We start from the raw sequence: 21,656 nt of genomic DNA on the forward strand, positions 1-21,656 counted from the left end.
GTATGTAATTGCAAGTACACGTTCCGAGCAGGGTTTCGTGATACTGAAACTCGATGTATACCAAAAATAATAACAATTACCCGGTACAAATTCACCGATGCGAATTTACCTACTAACCGTGTTTTTAATTGTAAGCAACGGGTTATGGCATGGTATGCTATGGTATTTATATTGACCGCTGTGTGTAATTATATCAGGTATTGTACTAATTGCATACTCTACGTGTCGTTTTTGTAAAATAATTATGAAGAAGTCGGTCAAACTCCAGAAATTCCCGGACTCATGATTTTTGAGGCCCTAATTGACTACAGAGTGCCATCTTGCGCCGAAAATCTAAATTTGGAAGTGTCGGGATAATTATTAGATGCTCACGAGTCATATGTCAAATCACAGATAATTCGGTCTAATACCCTGAAAAAAAAAGCGTCATTCAAATCGACTGATTTGAAGGTGGTTTCACTTCACCTTAATAAAATAAAACTATTATAATGTCACGGTAATAAAGCCACTGAAGTACCTATATCATTATTAAAGCATATAAATTTCCACATTGTGCACAATATAGAATGTAGAAAAAAAAACACGTTGCAACAATATCAATGGAAAATAATTATTTACACCTGGCAGAATCTATTGATTTGCTTTTCTTTCCTAATACAATTATTATACTAAGTTAACTTATCTAACGCGTGTTTTCGTAGTTTCGTTAAAGCAGTCTTATAGTACATAATGTACGTAACTTGTAATTGGCAGTGTTTATGAAGAATATTTAATGCAGTACATTGTTAAAACTAGAAGTGGAAAATGAAGTCCATAGATTCCCGGTCGTCTCGAAAGTAATTTTGAAACCTTTAACTCTTCCCCGAAGAAATATAGAGGTGAAAATGCAATTGTACTTCTTGATCGGGTAGGAGGGTAAGATTAAGAAAATAAATTCTCTCCTCACCGCGGCGGAAGATCGACTGCCATTCCGTGTCCGAGTTCAGGTAAGTTCGCGTAAAGTAAATAATCGCTCGCGGTTTCCGTTCCTCCGGGAGTTTTCCCCTGTCCCTCGGCATATATGAAAACCGAGTCAGTTGAAAATAAATGTTTCGAAAATGTCAGAATTTAATTTGTTACGTGCATTCATATGAACCACTGCATAGTCGTTTTATTTTACCACGACATTTTCCGCTACGCTTTCGGCAGTAAAACAGCCGTTCCGCTCGACGCACTTGGAGTTCTGGAGTTAGTGACATAGGGTGTACTGCAATACATACAATACATGCTAACGGTACTGCAACAACTATGAGTAACGCTTGGGAAAGCTACCTGGGGTATTATCCATCCTATGAATTTTCCTTCACTTTTCCACGCCAGAGAGCCCTATGTATCTTCGCCCCAAAAAACAAAACACCTACGAATTGAAAGCCGTAACAATCACGAGTGATTTACGTTACAAAAACACGGTAACTGAAAAACCTACGTTATTTCTCGGATAAAACGTCATTCTAATTCCATTTTGACGTATTCATTCGGAAATCTTGTCATACCGTACATTGATATGGGTTAGAATAAAATTATTAAAGATAACGGAAAAGTACTCTGAGAAAGAAAAAGTTGGTTGACTCAAAGAAATATTCATTGCTAAAACAAAATCCTGCGATTAAATACGTTCGAAGAAATAGCAGATTGAGCGAATCAAATTCGTTTAAATCAATAATATAATTTTTCTTCTCAACAAAATAATTGTTACGTGCAATTATAAATGATTCAGGCAACAGTATATATGTCAAGAATATATATTTATAACCTTTTCTCTTCGGGTATTGCCATTATTTTGCTTTATAGCATTCCATCTTACTATCACCATCTTACTAACACGTTACATGTTACAAATGTCATGTAATTGTGTTTGGTCGGCATGTAACGAAATATAAAGCATATTTATGAAGAACGTGAATTTTGTATAATTTCTATTCGACGTTAAAATAATTTTGACTTCAAAGGTTCTTTACTACATTGCCAGCATAGTTGCCCATAATGTCGTCTACATGGACCATAGAGTAAAGAGAATTAAGAGAGAGCATGTGCCAAGAAACACAGGAAGGTGGACGTAACGAATTTAACGTTCTGAAACCCACCCAAAATGTCTTCTGAATAAGGCCATTTTGTTTGAGATGGTACGCCTCCGGCACATTGCTTTGCTAAAATAATGGAAATTAAATTCCTTTACATAATTTAACCACTGCCCTGCGCTTTATCAAATGTTCCTTTCTATTAATTGTACCCTAGTTTATTAAACAATACATCCATTGTATTCCCATTTATTTTTTAATACGAAAGTACGTGTTGGTTGCGTTCTGAAATCAATAACGTGAATTCATATACCTAATTTCATACTTGTCATTAGATACCAAAAGTTAAAACAAATTATTTTTTAATACGGAAATACGTGTTGGTTGCGTTCTGAAATCAATAACGTGAATTCATATACCTAATTTCATACTTATCATTTAATACCAAAAATTAAAACAAATTATTTTTTAATACGAAAATACGTGTTGGTTGCGTTCCGAAATCAATAGCGTGAATTCATGTACCTAATTTCATACTTATCATTTAATACCAAAATTTAAAACAAATCAGAGGCATGTTTCGGGGTAAACTGAAATTCGCTTCCACTATAAACAACTTAGAATAAACTTCTTATAAGAGTGCTTTACGAGAATAAACTATACTATAGACTACTATAATTATAAATTTACTGTACTATACATTACTGTAACTATAAACTTCTTATAAGAGAGAGTTACCTTCAATAGTTTCAAGGCCAATCCCGAACCTACGGATGACTCATACGTGCATCATGCATGATATTTCTCATCGGTGAAACACGAGGTCTCGGATGGAGTTCCCAACAAGGGATCCGACTCGTCGCATTCGATTAGGGCTGGCCAGAGGGTGGATATTGTGCCCAGGGGCGAATCAAACGACCATCGATGAGACTCCGCCGGCTGATGGAACACAACTGAAACGGAAACTGGCTTTCCCGAAGAGCTCTCCTAGATGAGCGAATCTGTACCCATTCCGAAAAATCCTTTCGGGTAAGAAAGTTTCCTCATACATGATATTTTAAATTAATAGCTCCAGGGTGTCACTAGAGGAATGTATAAACTGATGGAACACAACTGAAACGGAAACTGGCTTTCCCCAAGAGCTCTCCTAGATGAGCGAATCTGTGCCCATTCCGAAAAATCCTTTCGGGTAAGAAAGTTTTCTCATACATGCTATTTTAAATTAATAGCTCCAGAGTGTCACTAGAGGAATGTATAAACTGATGAAATTTTGTATATACATAGATCTTTCTTTTTGACGATTTATGTCGGGTCCAGGTCCATTCATTTATGCGACACGGTAAAAGTAACGTTACGATAATCGTGGAAACCTTCAAATCAGCTGACTCGATTAAAATGCTTTTTTAAAAGGATATTGAACAGAACCGTATGAATTTTTGATACAGGACTCGTGAGCACCTAGGATTTATCCTGATACTTTTGAAATTTTAATTTTTGATTTTTCTACGTTAAAACGATGGTAATACGAGGTCTCGAAGTGAAAATTTGGTTGACATGGAAATCACAGATGGCGCAGGGGGTCCCTCTGCAGTCAATTAGGGCCTCAGAAACGATGAATTCAGAAGATTTCTGGAGTTATACTTCGATTTCTTTACAATTATTGTATGAAAACGACAGATAGAGTATGCCATTTGGTACAATATCCAATATAATTCGACACAGCTGTTAATATAAAAACGAACGTCGGGAACGTAGGTATTTAGAAAAATCTTCTTTATCGACGTCGATCAAGTTCCTCGACGTGTTTCGCTTCACCTTAAGAAGACATGCCTAGGGCTTTGCTTGCATCTAAAAGATTTACATTTTCTCACGCTCTCGAGTGATTTACACGGCGACGTGAATTTTTTACAAGCGATATATTTTACATAACTTAGACGGGAAATTTTCTTTGAACCTGAACTTGATGTTTTCTCTTTGCCGTCCTGAACGACGGAAAAAGAAAAGAAGTTACCTGCATTACCGTCCTTTGCGAGAACTCGCCCAGGTTGACCTAATTTCAAAGGCAACATGGGACATCGAAGTAGAGCATTCTGATTCAATAAATCGATCGAGGGCCCGAAGCAATTTCGATATCCCGATCTTCGTGTGGGTTCTCATTCTTGAGATTTGCCGATGGTACAATAATTACATATCTGAAAACGGGGCCAATAAGTTTAACGCTGATGATAAAGAAACACACTTAACAAGGAAATGATGCGACTATTACAAACATTATCTACATTGCGATATGTTACTTTCTAAACTGGCAGTCTTTGTTTTAAGGTAACGATTAATACAAAAGCATTACATGCAGAGAAAGAGACAAATACAAGTAAACAAAAACCGAGAAGCTTTCCGTAGTTATATTTAAGGTGAAGTGAAACTCGTGGAGGAACTTGTTCATCGTCGTAAAAAAAGGTTTTTATAAGTATCTACGTTGCCAACGTTCGTTTTTATATTGACAGCTGTCAACTTATATTGAGTATTGTACTAAATGGCGTACTCCATATGTCGTTTTTGTACAATACTTATAAAGGAATCGAAATAAAATTCCAAAAATCCCCTGGATTCATGGTTTCTGAGGCCCTAATTGTCTGCAGAGGGACCCCCTGCGCCATCTGTGATTTCCATATGAACTAAATTTTCACTCCGAGACCTCACATTCCTATCGTCTTACCACAGAAGCGCATAAGACACTTTTTTTGCCTTTATCGGGTTCAAATTCGTTTTAATCGATTACCAGAGTGTTCTAAATTGTCGTACAACTGTCCTGACCCTTTCGTCTCTCATATTAGAGCCTTCAATAATTGTATATCGATCGAAATATGAGAGCCCGACGCCATCTTGGTTCTTTCTGGGCTATGTTAAAAGATTTGTTTAAAAAATCCAAATCTTTAAAGTAGCAGGACAATTCCTAGGTGCTCACGAGTCATGTGTCAAAGTCTCAGACAGTTCTATCCAACATCCATAAAAAAAAGTGTCTTATTCGAATCGTCTGATTTGAGGGGGGTTTCACTCACGAGTCATGTGTCAAAGTTTCAGACAGTTCTATCCAACACCCATAAAAAAAAGTGTCTTATCGACCGATTTGAGGGGGGTTTCACTTCACCTTAAAATCCGAATTACTCATCATTTCAGTGTATCGCCTCCTGAGAGTAATTACGCGTCGGTATTCCGCATACGTTCCGTGATCGTCTCAGGGCGAACACGCCGGTCGAAGTTTCGGCCTCGCGATTTTCCGAGAGAGTTAGCTCCGGTCAGTTCGACGCGATTAGCCGGCGGGTCCACCTCTCCTGATTAACTCGATTTAGCCTCGGCTAATGAACTCGCAACGATTCAGCCCTCCGTCCCGGCGTCGCCCGTTTAGCCTAGATACTTGTGCGACAGCCTTAAAAGCCGATAGAAACCCTCCCGTGACCCAACAAAGGATAATGGAGACTAGGGCAAGAGTACACGATGCACCTGCACTTATCGAGGGTTCCTCCTCGGAGCTCATGATTTGCGCCTTTTCTTTTTAATTTAAAGAATGGGGCGAGACCGCGCACATTATTCGACGTAGAGGATAAGTAAACCACCATAGCAATATCACTATTCCTCAGGATTTTTAATACGTGAGCGATATTAAAATAAATGGTAATTATGCATAAAAGGGTGATCCTTTCCGATTTTCATATAATTTTGATATATTGTATAAGACGTCGTCCTAAGTATTATCATTATATATACATATAAGAAAGAACGTGAGGTCTGAATGTAAACAAAGCAATGGAACAAGGAAAGTAGCCGAAAATAGTCAACTATGTAGTATATTTTGCTTTCTTCTCTTCAACTCCGAAAGTATGCAAGTCTATGCATATAGGTATAGTATATATAATATTATATAATAATATTATATTATCTCTATATGTAGGTTAGGTTGTATCTTAGAGAGGTAACACGCTCCGGCATGCTGTATTATTGCTATTCATAAATTGTTTAATAACTCCAAAAATATTCAAGTCCGTTTTGTATCTAATGATTACTATCAGCTGATAGTACGTAACATTTTATTATTTGCAATAATAAGTTTCGATGATTACTGGTTATTGGGCGAGAACTAAAATAGATCAACCATTTATTAACGTATAATTAAGTTAACGGTATGTCGGATACATATTAGAAATATGTTTATCTCTTAGAGGTATAAAAAAATATGAGAAATCGAAAACTAATTTGACTCCGGGCACGACTTCACCCGAGGTTAACGAAGGAGGCATTTTTAGTACGCGAGCATTTCACATCGTAAATAACGTCGTCATACAATTGCGCTCGCACGTGCCTGTACGCATTCTCTCGAACGACCGTACTCGCACATGCACTCTTTCATTTGAAATCGTTATCGAGGGTGGCAAGTATATTCATGGAAATGGTCGCGCTCCGGCCTCTCTCTACGGTCTTGCATTGAATTGCTTGCAATTAAAGGTTTTAACTTACCCAGTAAACGTTCTATTCAACTAATATCGCACCTCGGGGTTTTCTCCTTCCTTTTACTCGACGATGGGTTTTGCTAATAAATCAAAGCGAGTTACCCCCATCGAACGGAAATAACAAAAGAGATTCCCTTCTCGACATGATTCCAATTCTTGACAATGTTCATGTTTCTACGTACAAGTACAAGAAACCACATCAATGCCATTGAGATGGTTAGAAAAACTCCCTTCTTTGATTAAGGTTTAAACTTGCGCTACGTTTAATTGTGCTAATTATGAAAGTGGTCTAAGTCATATATTTTTTGTTTCGAAATTATATTGAATTAATTTCGTTTGAAATAATATGGCGTGAAATAACTGATAAACTCATTTTTTTTTTTAATTTTGTCTTGGACCACTTTCATAATTATGGGCACAATTGGCAACCTTAAAAAGCCCGTGGTAATTTCTTTACCAAAACGTTTACTCATGGCTTAACCGATAACTAATAAAAATAGTAGCAAATCTAAATGTATATTTCCCTGTTATTTCGCAACTTCGTTCCTATTGTTATAAGATTCTACTGGCCCTTGTAACTTTTATCAGGCGGATATGTGTTCATGTGAGCATGCGACTCATGAGTTATTATTTCTTTCTTCCAAAATGTGTTACGGATTAAGAAAAATTGGATCCTGGCTGTTTACAGGCTGCTGTTACAAGTAATTATTTCTATCTTTCATTGGTTCCCCTCACGCAGACTTTTTAAAGTGTAACCTCAGTATCATGGAAATCAATTTCTTCTCTTTCTAATTGCCTATACATTGAAACAATAACATGTTCTGCATCTGAAGGTGATTGAGTTCTGTAACCCTCAAATAATAACGTTTGTCGCGGCTTTTTATGATATTACATTTAACATAATTCAGTTTCATTGTTCAACCTTCTCAAGGCATTACTAAATGCATGCATTATCTTTTCTGCGGCTTATCCAGCAGTAAAGAATTATCAAAAAGCGCATTAATTAGTACAGAATTAAAATTTGTACGATTCAGTGACCACCCAATTACTATATTCGCGATTACAATAGAATCCTATCTGTAATCATTACCGCGCTTCTTTCAATGAATTTTTCTTTTCAATGGAAGACAATTGTGCGTCCCATTCCGATTTTCAATATGAAATTACAAACACAGCAATTTTTCTTTCGCAATTTGCGTTGAGTACAACATAAAAAAATGCATCGATTAGTTGGGACCATACAAAAGCGTTTGTCCCGAAAAACAAATGACCTACCAAATTGATGACATTGTTATGCCTAAATTTACATCCCATTGTAAGCCGGTCCACCTCCACCTTCGGGAACTACCCAATTAATGTTCTGACTTGGGTCCTTGATGTCACAGGTTTTGCAATGAATGCAATTCTGGGCATTGATTTGTAGTCTCTCTCCAGTACCCTCTTCCAATGGTACAAACTCGTAGACCCCTGGAACAAAAAATTAATCAATTGAGATACGTATATCCAGTAATACACAAGGCAAGTTCCGTCAAACATATAAACGATACCAGTGATTGCTGGTGACATAATTTTTAATCGAAAGGGGAAAGCAATTGAAAACGGGTATTCTGTCCAAAGCGGATACATGTTCAATTTTCATTTTACCGCCATTGACCAATTAAAATACTCAACAGTACGAAGATTAAGTAAAAGACTTCAATATAAATATAAATGTCAGTAAGTGACGCGTCAGCTTATGTTACCACTTGAGGATTCGAAACGGCGTTCTCGCCAAAAAGGGTATAGATGAATTTCAATTTATCGACCTGGATTAAATTTCTCAGCGCCTTTCATATCATCTTAACGCAGTCGATTTCAGCTTAAAGAAACATTTCGCAACTCCAGTTCGAAGCAATCGTTGCGCCCATTGATGGAAATAATTACGTTGACTCGGTAGAAGTAGATCGGCAGGTGCAATTCCGTTCGATCGGGCGAACTTTTTCACCGGTGGAAAGTGTGATAAACCGGACAGAGAGAGGTAAGAAGGAAATTAAATTAATCGTTGCAGTCCTAATGGATCCGAGCCACAGCTATCGCGTGGTACTCTCATCCCGTCTGCTTTCAGGGATGCCAAGCACCCCCGTCCCGGTCTTCATTAACGACGTAAATACACCGACACACCACTTTCCCTACACACACGCGTACGACCACACGGAAGTGATCGCACGGAAGTAACAAGAAGCTCGAACGAAAGAATGGATTCCCTCCTTTCCCACTTGTTCGGCATTTTATCCTGACCGGCGGTGACAGGCGGACGTAAATTAACGGGTCTCGTTACTCTTTCGATCCAACTTTTCCTCCTTTTTCCTCCTTTTTTTTCCATCCAACCGAATACGGGCTCCCCGTATAATAGCTGCAATTCTGCACGATCCACCGATTGCATGTATGTGTAAAAGAATGCCGATAAAGTACATCTCGGTACGCGCGAGTCGTCCGAATGACATTTGCTTACCATTCTTGTGCGGCGGTACTGAGTACTTCTAAAGCGTTTTAATTTAGTCTTATATAAACTATATATATCGGTGAGCAGTATCCGGATAATATATCCAGATTCTGTACCTTTGAACCGGAAACATTCTATTCGTAGGAACGCCACAGCTTCAAATTATATATTACTGCTAAGTGAAAAAAATCCTTAACACCGATCCCAGGGGATAAGCAGGAATTAACTGCGGCCGGAAAACATTTTCAACTCCAATGTTCTAATGTGCTTTTAATGCTCTCCAATGTTCTTTTTTGTGGGATGAATAAATTCTGTCTTAGCGATGAAAATCGCAGGATGAGACCTCGGAGAAAGTTTCGGAAGGACCTCCGAGGATAGGTTGAGAGGGGTTGCATTTTGCAATGCAGTCGATTGGGGGGCAAAGGAACGTAGAAAGGAAAGTTAGTGCAGTGAAGGTGTAGGTGGGGACTGCAAAATGGACTCCTGGAGAAGTACTTCTGAGAAGGAACTCGGAAAAGGACCACAGGAATATGGGGACAAATTGCCCCTTATCAAGTACGTGACGGAATTAACAAAGCGAGGCTTAGGCGCTAATGAAATAGATCGTCCTTCTCGGAAGGTTTAGAAAAGCCTGCGACTTAATGGTCTCCATGTGAGTCGAGAGCGACAGAAGGACGCCCTTAAAAAAGAGACCTCTAAAACATCGAAAAAGGGAGACGAGCGTCTTGACCACGAGGGTTCTATGGCGGTCCTTTACCCTTAGCGGAGAGGTTATGATGGCGCGATTCGAGCGCGGGTCCGCTCGTACTGTTAGCCTAGTCGAATTTAATTACTAATTAATCTAAATCTAATTCTAAATTAACGCTACGGTATTGGATCAATCGAGGACGATCCACAAGCGGATCTTCACAGGGGGCAGCGTCCTACGGCCAATGGCCGTCACTCTCGACATCCCTCGGGGACTCTTTCTGGCGTTGGTGGTAGAAAATATGTAATACCGATAATGCATCCCGAGAGCAGTCGGTCGATCCCGTGGGAACGGAGGTCGGCTTCCTCGACTCTTGCCGGATACGATGGGACGTGCATACATAGCCAGGAGCGTACATCGGCTCGTTTACAATGACGGGCCTCGCCTCGCAACCTTCGGCGAGTGAAAAGCGCCATCTGCGAGCCGGCGAGCACACTAGGGAGGAATTCCACGTCGGCGTGGTAGTCGGTCTGGCGGTCCCTCGGCCCTCTCGCGGCGGCGCCTCGCACCCTTCTGCCGCCCCCAGCCCCTTGCCAAGCTCTATTATTGGACTGGGTCACTGGAGGGGGCGAAAGGAAGCCGAAGAGGCGGAAACTCGCGTTGACATTTGCACTCGGAGGCTTCGATTAGCCGAATTGTTTTAAGAAGTGCAATTTCTAAGAAATTAAATTTTTCCAAAATGAAACAAATCTATAATGGACGTTTTATTCGAATGTATTACGTAGAGGAACCTAGGGCACGTGTTTCATACATAGTTACTATAAAAACAGAATAACGTCTACCAGCAAGCTCTTGGAAGTCCTTCCCGGTTTCTTTCAAGATTAAAGCCCCGAAGAATGTTGGCTCTGGCTGCTAGGGGAAACAAGATAAATCTATGATAGAAATTTTATGTGAAATTACTACAAAGAGGAAGCCAAGGTACACATTTCGTATGTAGTTACTGTAAAGCCAGAGTAACGTGCACTGGCTAAGTCCTGGAAGTCTTTCCCAGCTTCTTTCAAGAGTCCCGGAGAATGTAAACTTTGCTCAGCGAGTGAAAAATGAGATAAATCTATATTAAAAGTTTTAGATCGGATTACTACGAAAGTGAAACCAGAGTGCAAGTCTTACGCGTAGGTGCAATAAAAGTAAAAAAAAAGAAGAAAGAAAAAAGGTGTACTCGTGGCGTTGAGGAACGCCACGTGCATTATGAAAGGTAACGAAGTTTCTAAGTCCCCGTGAAACCACAATATAGGCGCTCCATACTTTCAGGTAAACAATTAAAAGAGACTATCGGATTTTATTGAACCCCCCATCAGGAAATAAAATCCATTGGTCTTTACGACGACAGTCATTTAATCGCGACGGACTAATTATTTTCTATCGATTTGTATACATTTTGTATCAATCGATTGTTATGAAAGAGCTTGGCTTCGTCGCCTGTCGAGTTCAAAGGACAGACAATAACTAGTATTCTTAAAATCGTCAAATGATAATGAACAGTGATTTCATACAGAGCCCCTTAAAGTGATGTGAAAGTGGCGTCGTAGAGGTTTAGTTTATAAAACTTTTCTCCAAACTCGGTTTACCGAATAGTTTGAAACTTTACAACGAGAACAGGAAGACTATAAGGAAGGTTCTGAAACTCACGGAATTCCAATTCTTTTCAAATTTCTTCATAAATATTATAAAAATAGTGTGTAAAAAGTGAAATTTCGCGAGTTTCAGGACCTACCTTAGTGTCTCCATATTCACGTTTTAAAGCATGAAACGATTTGAGACACCCAGTTCTATGAAAAGTTTTATGAACGATCGAGCTTTCGGATGCCACTTTCACATCCCCTTAAGGCGAGCGGCGCGGTTCCGAACCGGGCACTCTTCCAGACAGTCGATAACCCGACCTCACCCTCTGGCTTCCACCAGACGTCGGGTGGTTGCAGGGAAACAACCCCCGGCGTTCCGCTCGTCGGCGACGCTGCCCCTCTCTCCTTCGCCTTGGCCGGGTTCTCGCGCGAGGGAGATTTCTCGCGGGGGGTGCAAGAGCTTTCGGCGGGAACCAAGACGGTGGCACCCGAGGGTGGCGAACGCCGAACGGGGAGAAAGGCGACGATGCCGCCCCGGGAATAGTCAGGGGTGGCACAAATTTGTCTGCCGAGCGAATGGCTCCTACGCGGAGTTACCGGGAACAATGCGCTGGGTTGCCTCGTGGTTAACACGTGTCTTTAGAGCGAAAATTTAGTTGTATCTAAACGTCACAGATGGCGACATTGGTCCTAAACAGTCGTTAGAATAATGAATTCACGGGATTTCGACAGTTTTACATCGATCTCTTGATCATTATTTTACCAAAATGACATATGGAACGATTCATTTCGTACAATTCTCAACGTAGACTGTAAAAGACTTCAACATAAATATAAATGTCGGTAACGAGACGCGCCAGCTTCGTCACCACGTATTCGGTATGGCATTACCACCAAACAGGGTATAGATGAATTTAATTCTCATCGATTAGATTTCTCAGCGCCTTTCATATCATCTTAAAAGAGCAAACATTTAACCATGAAACTTCTACATTTCACAGTGAGTCGTCTACAAAGAGATTGCCCCGAATAACATTTCGCAATTCGACAAAATCCCCGATTTAATATTTACCGACCATCACCGCGGTGACAAAAGCCATCTGCTATTTTCCCAGTTTGTCTTTTTCCACTTTTTCTTTCCCGTCTAATTTAACGAGCTTAATTATTCATTAAGATTTCCTCCTGAAAATACCCTACGGCTCCGAAGTCTCGCCGGTGCGTGTAAACTGGTTAAGTAATGAATCTCGCTTTCTCCCTTTCCCTCTGCCTGCTTCTCTGGGTGATTCGGTCGGTGCTCTGCTCTCCGGAACCGTACTCGGGGCGAACGGCCACGTCTGGAAGTTTGCCATCCCTGGGTTGCCCTTCCTCTTCCGCTTCGCGGGAGGTCCCACCCCCGCCAACGCTCCCCTCTTTTTCACTCTTGCCGGGAGTATCGACCGGTGTGTCCTTGAACCTGAGCTGCCCGGACGGCCCCCGCTAGACTAGACAACCCCCGACCAAGCTCAACCCCCGAAACCGGCGCGTCCCTTGTTCCGTTCGGCCATTTTCCATCGACTCTGCGATTCTCGGCGTCCCACCACCTACAAACGATCGCATCGCATTTTCATTCTCTGCGCATGCGTAAACGATGGTGGCCTGGCGAAAAGGTGCCCGACGGACGCGTTACAAAGCGGGATATACAACCCTTCTTGAGAAATTAAATGACAGCGATTACAAGAGTGTCCGCAGTACCAAGCTAGGTATGCCTCATTTGATTTTAGCTTGTTCCTTTGTCACCGAAACGAATATATTCAAACATAGCCAGTGGAAGTACTAAAAGTACGTAGAGTTTATGGAAGTTACTTTGGACCATTTTTTTAATCCTCTTTAAATTAAAACCTTTCTGTTGAAAAATTAAATGACAGCGATGATAAGAGTGTCCCGGAGTACCAAGCTAGATATGTCTCATTTAATTTTAGCTTGTTCCTTTGTCACCGAATATATTCAAACGTGGCCAGTGGAAGTACTAAGAGTACGTAGAGTTTATGGAAGTTACTTTGGACCATTTTTTTAATCCTCTTTAAATTAAAACCTTTCTCTTGAAAAATTAAATGACAGCGATGATAAGAGTGTCCCGGAGTACCAAGCTAGATATGCCTCATTTGACTTTGGTTTATTCCTTTGTCACCGAAAGGAAAATATTCAAACGTAGCCAGTGGAAGTACTAAGAGTACGTAGAGTTTATGAACGTTACTTTGGACCATTTTTTTTAATCCTCTTTAAATTAAAACCTTCTCTTGAAAAATTAAATAACAGCGATGATAAGAGTGTCCGGAGTACCAAACTAGATATGCCTCATTTAACTTTGGCGTATTCCTTTGTCATCGAAACAAAAATATTAAATATTCAAACGTGGCCAGTGGAAGTACTAAAAGTACTTAGAGTTTATGGAAGTTACTTCGGCTTGTCCAGACAGACCGCGAACTAAGCTTTGTGACGCCATCGACCTCCGAAAACCGTCCTTTATGATTCCGTCATGACTTCCCTGAAAGCGTATAACTGGCCCGTACGTTTACCTAAATTTCCCTCCTATGTAATGCGTCCTTAATTGCATTATTCAAAGGATCCTCCGCCACGTCGAATGAACGCAGTCAGAGCTGCTTTCGCTACGCGAGCTTTTACGCCCTGCCGGCGGCATAAAAGCTCTCTTGAATACCTGCTAATTAGGACTTAGTGCTCGATATCGAATTTCGAAATCTTTTTTGCCGTTCGTCAGTGTCTCGAAAAAAGTGGATTTTAATAGTGAAAGGAATGGTGAGCTATAGGATAGTGCTAAGAACGACGATGGACGTCACTATACTCCTTTGATAAGCAAATGGCCATCACCAAAGATGCTTTTAACAGAAGTAGACCCGAATCACTGTTTCAATATTGTACAAGGAAATAACCTAAGAACCCTTAAATGGAAAACCTGAACGAAACCGCGAGGGATTTTTCCCCCTGTGTACGTGCATTTTTCAAAATGTGAAAAAGCAATACTCAGGTCATATGCGAAAAATTACATTACATGGACGCGGTTACAAACGCACGAGGAAACCCGGTAAAAAAAGAAGCAAGACACCGTAGCTATAAATTTGCAATGTGCTTCCGTTGTACGCGAAAACGTAAATTTCATTTCTGGTAAGTTTCACGTTTTACCAATTACCCGTTAGAAAAATTCTTCTCGTGTTATTTGTTAATCATTACGTTGAATTTCCAAGATAGGCAAATGGAATACTTGAAACGCCTGTGCTCTCGGCGCGCGTTGTTCAATTACTTTATTTATACGAGTTTTTGTTATTTAATTAGAGACCGAGGTGCGCACTTGTTAGTCGATTATACCGCGAATTTCTCAACCAGGGTAATCGTAATTTCGCCGGCAGACTTGAGAAATTTTTCACCGCCGACTAAAAAGTCGTCGACGCGCAGTGCCAGATTGGATTGGGCCTGCAAAAAATTGCATCCCTCCTAGAATAAGAAGAAAATGAGAGGGAAATCCCACGCGTTTCAATATTTTCTCGGCGCTCCCTCCCGCGAGGCAACTCGAGGCCGTTGCGTGCCGGGGTGATAAGGGCGAACATTGAAAACAGACTTCTGCCAGCGATTACATTTGCACGAGTTCCTTTGGAGACTCTCGACGTTTAATTAATACCACTCAATTTTTCAACCCCACGCTTCATCCGCGAGAAACTGCACCCTCGGGAGGGCGAGACGGAGGAATAATTTTCCAGAAATAGATCATCGGTGGGTGCCGTATTGGTGGATATGGGGTGAGCTCTCGTGATAAGAACAACTGTATCGCCTGGATTATTTTTCCTTCTAAGTAATCGAGGTATAACCTAATCGAACACAGTAGATTATTTAATATCGTCTCAATACTGGCGTACTGTTCTGAAAAATTATGCTCCCTGGGGACCACGGTCGTAGATAGAGGTCGATAGTTCATATTATATAGAGTTCATATTCATTAGTTTCTATCAATTTTAAAAGCTACACTGAGATACCTTCAAATTTACTCAGTAATATTTGAAAGATATTTTTGGGAATTGTTTGCTATTTTTTCTGTTTAGTATTCGTGCAGATATTAAATGGAAGAAAAATATATATCTACTAAGTAGAAATTCCCAAGATTACCTCTTTTTACATGTTAGTGATCGCATAAATCGAATTTGAAGTACTCACCAGCAGGGCAGAAACGTCCTTCCGGTCCGTCAAAGATAGCCAAGTTCTTTTTGACTGGAACCGTGTCATCCATTAAAGTGAGGTGTGGAGGTTGGTCGCTTTCATGATTCGTTCCGGTCAAAGCTACCGACGATAGAAGATCAAAGGAAACTTCATTATCGGGTTTCGGGTAATCAATTGGCGTGCACTGTGCAGCTGGTTTGAGTCTCTTGTGATCCGGACCTAAAAAGTACAAAAGTCCATTTTAAATCTACTTCTTTTAAAAAGTATAATTTATACCCTTAAATTAGTTATTGCATGGAATACTGACCACCGTGTGAAAACGTCCATGGTTCTCTGCCGCCCACTAACATTGAAAAACCAGAATACAAGATACCGCCATATAATCCAAGAGGCGTATGAAAGCTTGGCCTAATATTTCTCACAGCTTTCAATTCTTTGTAAATCCAACTTTTCTCAAACTTGTCTGTGTACGTAATAGGTTCTAAGCCCTTTGTAGGTGAACCATTAGATTCTGCATTAACAATGGCTTCAATAACACTTTCAGCTGCTAACATGCCACTTTTCATTGCATTGTGAGTGCCTTTAATTTTTGGTACATTCAGAAAACCAGCAGTGCATCCAATTAAACATCCACCAGGGAACTGAAGTTTTGGAATTGATTGAAATCCTCCTTCTACCAAGGCTCGCGCTCCATATGCTACCCTAAATTAAAGAAAAAATGTTAATGTCCCTAAGAATATTTATTTTTTATTACTGTACCAGTACACATTAATTAATTTTAATATTAATGACGAGAACAAAATTTATTCTAAAGTAATGGTATAAAATTGAAAAAAAATATTAAAACTAAATTCGATCTACTTTACGATATCAAATGCATCATGAGAAACATACCTCTTTCCTCCTTCGAATGTTGGTCTAATTGACGGATGTTGTTTAAATCTTTGGAATTCTTTAAATGGGTGCAAATACGGATTGGTATAGTCCAATCCTATAACAAAGCCAACAGCAACCATTGGTGTATCTTCGTTTAAGTGATATAAGAATGATCCGCCATAAGTATTTTTATTTAATGGCCAGCCAGCTGTATGTTCGACTGCTCCTGGTCTGTGCTTTGATGGCTCAATTTCCCAGATCTATAAAATACTATTTTTCATTCCACATTTCATCTCTTTGAACTTTATACATGAGACTTACGGTACCGTACCTCCTTAAGGCCAATGCCATAAGTCTGTGGCTCACATTTTTCTCTTAGATTTAACTTTTTAGAGATTTGCTTTGTCAGATGACCATGACAACCTTCAGCAAAAATGGTACACTTAGCATGAAGCTCCATGCCTCGTTCAAAAGTTTCCTTTGGAGAACCATCCTTAGTAATTCCAACGTCATTTGTTGCTATCCCCTTTACCGATCCATCTTCATGATACAGAATTTCAGCTGCTGCGTAGCCAGGATAAATTTCAACTCCTGCAGCTTCTGCCTGTTCACCAAGCCAAGAAACTACGTGACCTAATCTGCAAATAGTTTCATTTCAAATAAAAAATTTACTAATGCTACTGACATAGTATTTGCTTTTCTTACCGTACGACGTAGTTTCCATGATTGTACATAGGCATTCCTTTCAGGATTGGTATTGGTATCCTGCCTTTCTCAGTAAGAATAGCAAATTTATCTTCAGTTACAGGCGTCTTCAAAGGAGCGCCTAGTTCTTTCCAATTTGGAATTAGTTCATTCAATGCTATAGGATCTATACAGGCTCCGCTGAGAATATGACCACCAATTGTGGATGCCTTTTCAACCAAAGTTACTTTTAACTCCTTGCCATGCTTTTCTGCGAGTTTACGAGCATGAATAGCTGCAGACATTCCAGCAGGTCCTCCACCGACTATCAAGATGTCCGTTTCGTCTGAGAATCTTTCCATATTTATACCTGCAACAAAACATTTACACCTATTTGTGAAACTGATGTTTTTAAATAAAATAAAAATAGTTGAAAGTAGACGTTGCATTACCTTTCCATCTTGGATCGGACTCCCTTGGAACAACGGTATAATGAGTTGTAATTTTTGGAAACGCAGTTTCTGAGTAAAACCTTTTCGAGGCCTGCTGTAGCTGCTGTACTGTCAACGAAAGTTTGTATTAATATTCCGAAACCATTATCGACCGATACTTTCAGATTTTATAACGATCGTATTCATTTACTGCCTATTGCAAAGTTAAAACAAAACTAATAAAGTATTTGATATTATTCGACTCAACCTTCAAACTATAGTTCCATCGTAATTAAATGAAATATATGCTCGTAAGAAAGTTATATACTGATTCAGCTAAGACAAGCCATATTTACAAAATCTAGGTCAAATCTAGAACCTTACGAAACAACTGTTCTTGAAATAAATAAATATCTTTGAGATATCAACATTTTTATGCCCAAGAAACAGCGAACCAAGAAAACGAATTTAGTACTTCGTACTTCGAAATAGTTCGCGACTGCGCGATGTTCTCAATTCAACACAAATGTACTTTGACCCCTTACATAATGCAAGTATATTTCAATTGGTATATGTTGGTCAATGTATTTCGGTATGAAAAAAGAATCGAGGACGAATGACAGCCGTCAATTTATCTCAAGCGTTACAAAATAACTTGTCAGCGACAGGAAATTACATCATTAAAAAGAACTTTTACCAATCGAAATGTTTAATCGCACTCGATCGAATATGATCAGTAGATATCGAAAGTATCGAAATAAACTTTCGATAGGTTGCGACGAGTTGACGGGGAAGGCCACGCATATTAACGGAACTGAAACGTCTGATTAAAAACGTTATTCAAGTTGCTCGCGGAAATGATAATCGAACTGGAAAATCGAGATTCAAAGCTTCGAATAATCGAGCCTCGACCGTAGCTTACCGATTTTCGACGAGCCGAACAGTGCGCAAGCCATGGCCTCGCGCCGATACTCGCGGACTACTTTAGTAAACGGTCAGAACAGTCAACACCGTCTGCAAGTCGTCTAGAGGCGGGGTGTTTTTACTTCTCTCTCGGATAATAGCCATCGCACGAAAATTATCGCCACGTGGGTACCAAGTGCAATTAGACAAAGCGTAGAGGTGACATCTGACGGATTGGAACGGAACTACGTAAGTTACAATACCGTCAGTAGATACTTTGAGAAAGAACATTTATCACGACAGCAAAAATACGTTTCGTAAACATCAGGCGGAAATAATTTGAAAATTAAAAGATCTTGGACAAAAAAATTATGGATTCACGGTTATAGCATTGACGCTATATCGATAATACCTCAAGCGTAAAAGGGAAGTATTACGAAAATTTAGTTGATAAAACTATGGTCGATATTACCTACATGGTAGAGGATACAATTTATGTCTTTTTGATTAGTAGCCTTGGCGCAGGATGGTGCCACAGTTGGAATCTAGGTTCTATTAGATTTTACGAAAAATTGTATGCACCGCAACACCACGCATATTAAAACCATAAGGTGTCATGAAAATGTGATTCTATATGTATCAAAGCGTCAAAGTGTTTATAAAATTCTTCTTCGAACTAGGTGCACCGAATCATTTGAAACTTCAGCACGTCTATTATAGACTATTGATGAAACTTTTAATTCGCGCGCCTATCATACATTACTGCCTTCCTTCACTATCAGCTGTGCGTTTTTAAATTTGCATATTGAGGCTTTACTCGCTAAAGAAAGGAACATTCGCATGTAACAAAGTAAAGAAAATTTTGTCTCCTCTGTAGGCACTGAGGATCGATTTCATATCGCGATGTTGACAAAGGAACATCCGTAATCGTTACCCACGTACTTCCTATTCACTCACCGAGTACTCCAATTGTATTATTCATGAAATATCGAAGGAGTCCTCGACTTTAGTCGACCAAAGTGGCTCGACTGGAATCGATCGATCCCTCAACTCGCATTTTCACCTGGCAACAACGACGAGATATTTGATTTCAAAGATAGACGACAGTCTGTTAAGGTGAAGTTAAACTCCCCTGAAATCAGTCAAAATATTTCATATTTTTTACTTTTAATAAAACATTACCGACTCTACGTATCGTCGCATTGCCATATCAATTTAATATGTAGTGTCTAAAATGCATACGTTTCGTTTTGCTATATCTGAAAACAAAACATGCTACGAAGGCAGTTTCGAGAACAATGCCATTATTGTTATCTAAGTCGACGTTAAACCTCCGAAGTTCATTCATCATTTCATAAAATATGATCTTTTATATTTTACATTTTACTCTTCATCCCTGAACCTTCGGAACCTTTAAAAAATAAAAATGCTCCATTATGTCAAATGTCAGCGAAAACGTGAGATCGCATAAAAGCGTTTTTTTAGGCACCAAACGGAGAGGTGAATGCGACGACCAGTCGGAAACCTCTCACTTGATTTAACGTCAGCTTAAATCGTTTTTGCATTTTTTCGTTCTTAAGGGTGAAAAAGTTCACCCTCGTGGAACGAATCAAACGAGCCGACAACGCCTATTCTCGGAGTCTGGTAGGGTTTTCCAGTGACTACTTGGTCCGTGCGTTCTCCAAGTACGCTCTCGAGAAATATCTTGCTAGCACTTCGGAGAACGTACGGGCGTATGTAACCGCGAAACTACACCGGGGACGTCCCTACTTATCACGCCTTCTGGATCAGGGCCAAACCTCGCCGGTCGTTGTTAGTCGGGGACCAAGGACAAAACTCCTTCCTCTTTGGCGCGCGAGCTTTTTGGGAGCTACGTCTGCTCGTTCAGGGGAGGTCATAGACCTTAAGGGGATGTGAAAGTGGCATCGGAAAGTTCAATCGTTCAGAAAACTTTTCATAGAACTGTATGTCTCAAATCGTTTCGTACTTTAAAACGTGAATATGGCGAAATTTAATTTTTTATAAACTATTTTTCAAATATCTATGAACAAATTTGAAAGGAACTGAAATTTCATGAGTTTCAAGACCTTCCTTATAGTCTCCCTATTCAGGTTGCAAAGTTTCAAACTATTCGGTAAGCCAAGTTGGGAGAAAAGTCAATATTAAATGATAAATTATTTCCAAATAATTCACATACATTGCATTGGACCATAAAGTATATTTAACTACAGTCTAATAAGATTTTTTTTCATCTCTAGTTTAATTTAATATGCACCGGTTTTGTGCACGTTAGATGTGTAAACGTGATTTCGGTATTCGACATTGTACTTGAATAAATTAGATATATAAAAATTTCGAAAAAACAAAGAAAAAAAAGGGTGAAGCATTTAAAAGCACAAGACTCGAACTAATTACAAAGATTTATTGGTTTCACGTAATGAGATCCGTCTTAGTACAAACCTCAAGATATGCGATTTCTTAAAAGGGAGGTATTTTTTATACCGTGCGTATCTATATCGCGTCTCGGATTATATCAGAAATTAAACATTGTTTAAGCATTCAATCAACCGTTATCAATGATAACTGTCCGAAGTTCACTCCATCAATTCGAGGGGATCCACAAAGGAATGTACAAACGCAATTTCAATATTCGAATTGACTTCATGATTATTTCGGATGTACTGCGGAAGCAGGTATTTCGGAAAAAAGACTCTTACACTGAAATAGATTGCATCCACAAATGCAGGAAGGACACTGACTGTCTCTTGGCAACTCATCTCAACTGCGTTACTCAACGTCGTTCACCGTGAAACATGTCGGCAAAGTTAAATCAGAGTGAACCAATTAGTTATGCTCGGGAATACCATTCAGACAATTTCTGCATTCATTTTTCCACGCGCGTAATGAATTATATAAAAAATGGATTTTACTACAATTAAATGTACTTCGCGTAATACCGCGCGAATGAATGAAACCAATTTTAGAATCCCTTATTACCATAATTTCAAAATGAATGAAGCATATGGATCTACCATTCAAATATTTGGCAAGATATCTCTTTTGCTTTAAGTTACCAAGAAGTAACTCGTCATTCTTGAAAATTCAAAAGTATACATGATGTAGTTGTCAAAACAATGAGAAGTACCAATGATTTAGGAATTCTTGCCAAATTCGCAATGTCAAAGAATGAATATGTTCAGCATGT

At 39.5% G+C, this 21,656-nt stretch overlaps 1 protein-coding gene across 4 annotated transcripts in view; it reads right to left on the bottom strand.

Annotated features, from left to right (window-relative positions):
* The window catches only part of LOC105703891 (electron transfer flavoprotein-ubiquinone oxidoreductase, mitochondrial), a 52,622-nt gene extending 34,023 nt beyond the window's left edge, over positions 1-18,599 (bottom strand). The window contains exons 1-8 of one of the 4 annotated variants that reach the window (XM_012432646.2): positions 18,471-18,599; positions 17,570-17,677; positions 17,139-17,487; positions 16,765-17,071; positions 16,452-16,693; positions 15,865-16,259; positions 15,555-15,776; positions 7,838-8,029 (exon numbers count right to left, since the gene is read on the bottom strand). In XM_012432646.2, the coding sequence (XP_012288069.1) occupies positions 7,866-8,029; positions 15,555-15,776; positions 15,865-16,259; positions 16,452-16,693; positions 16,765-17,071; positions 17,139-17,487; positions 17,570-17,677; positions 18,471-18,504 (1,821 nt within the window). In that variant the 5' untranslated portion in view covers positions 18,505-18,599 and the 3' untranslated portion in view covers positions 7,838-7,865. Of the gene's footprint in view, positions 1-6,168; positions 8,030-10,505; positions 10,645-15,554; positions 15,777-15,864; positions 16,260-16,451; positions 16,694-16,764; positions 17,072-17,138; positions 17,488-17,569; positions 17,678-18,470 lie in introns of those variants that run through there. The other 3 variants (XM_012432645.2, XM_023432356.1, XM_012432647.2) reach the window with 3 other exon arrangements.
* Between the last annotated feature and the right edge of the window lie 3,057 nt (positions 18,600-21,656).

The sequence above is a fragment of the Orussus abietinus genome, unplaced genomic scaffold (assembly GCF_000612105.2).
Source record: "Orussus abietinus isolate OABI.00-Male unplaced genomic scaffold, Oabi_2.0 scaffold36, whole genome shotgun sequence".
NCBI lineage: Eukaryota > Metazoa > Arthropoda > Insecta > Hymenoptera > Orussidae > Orussus > Orussus abietinus.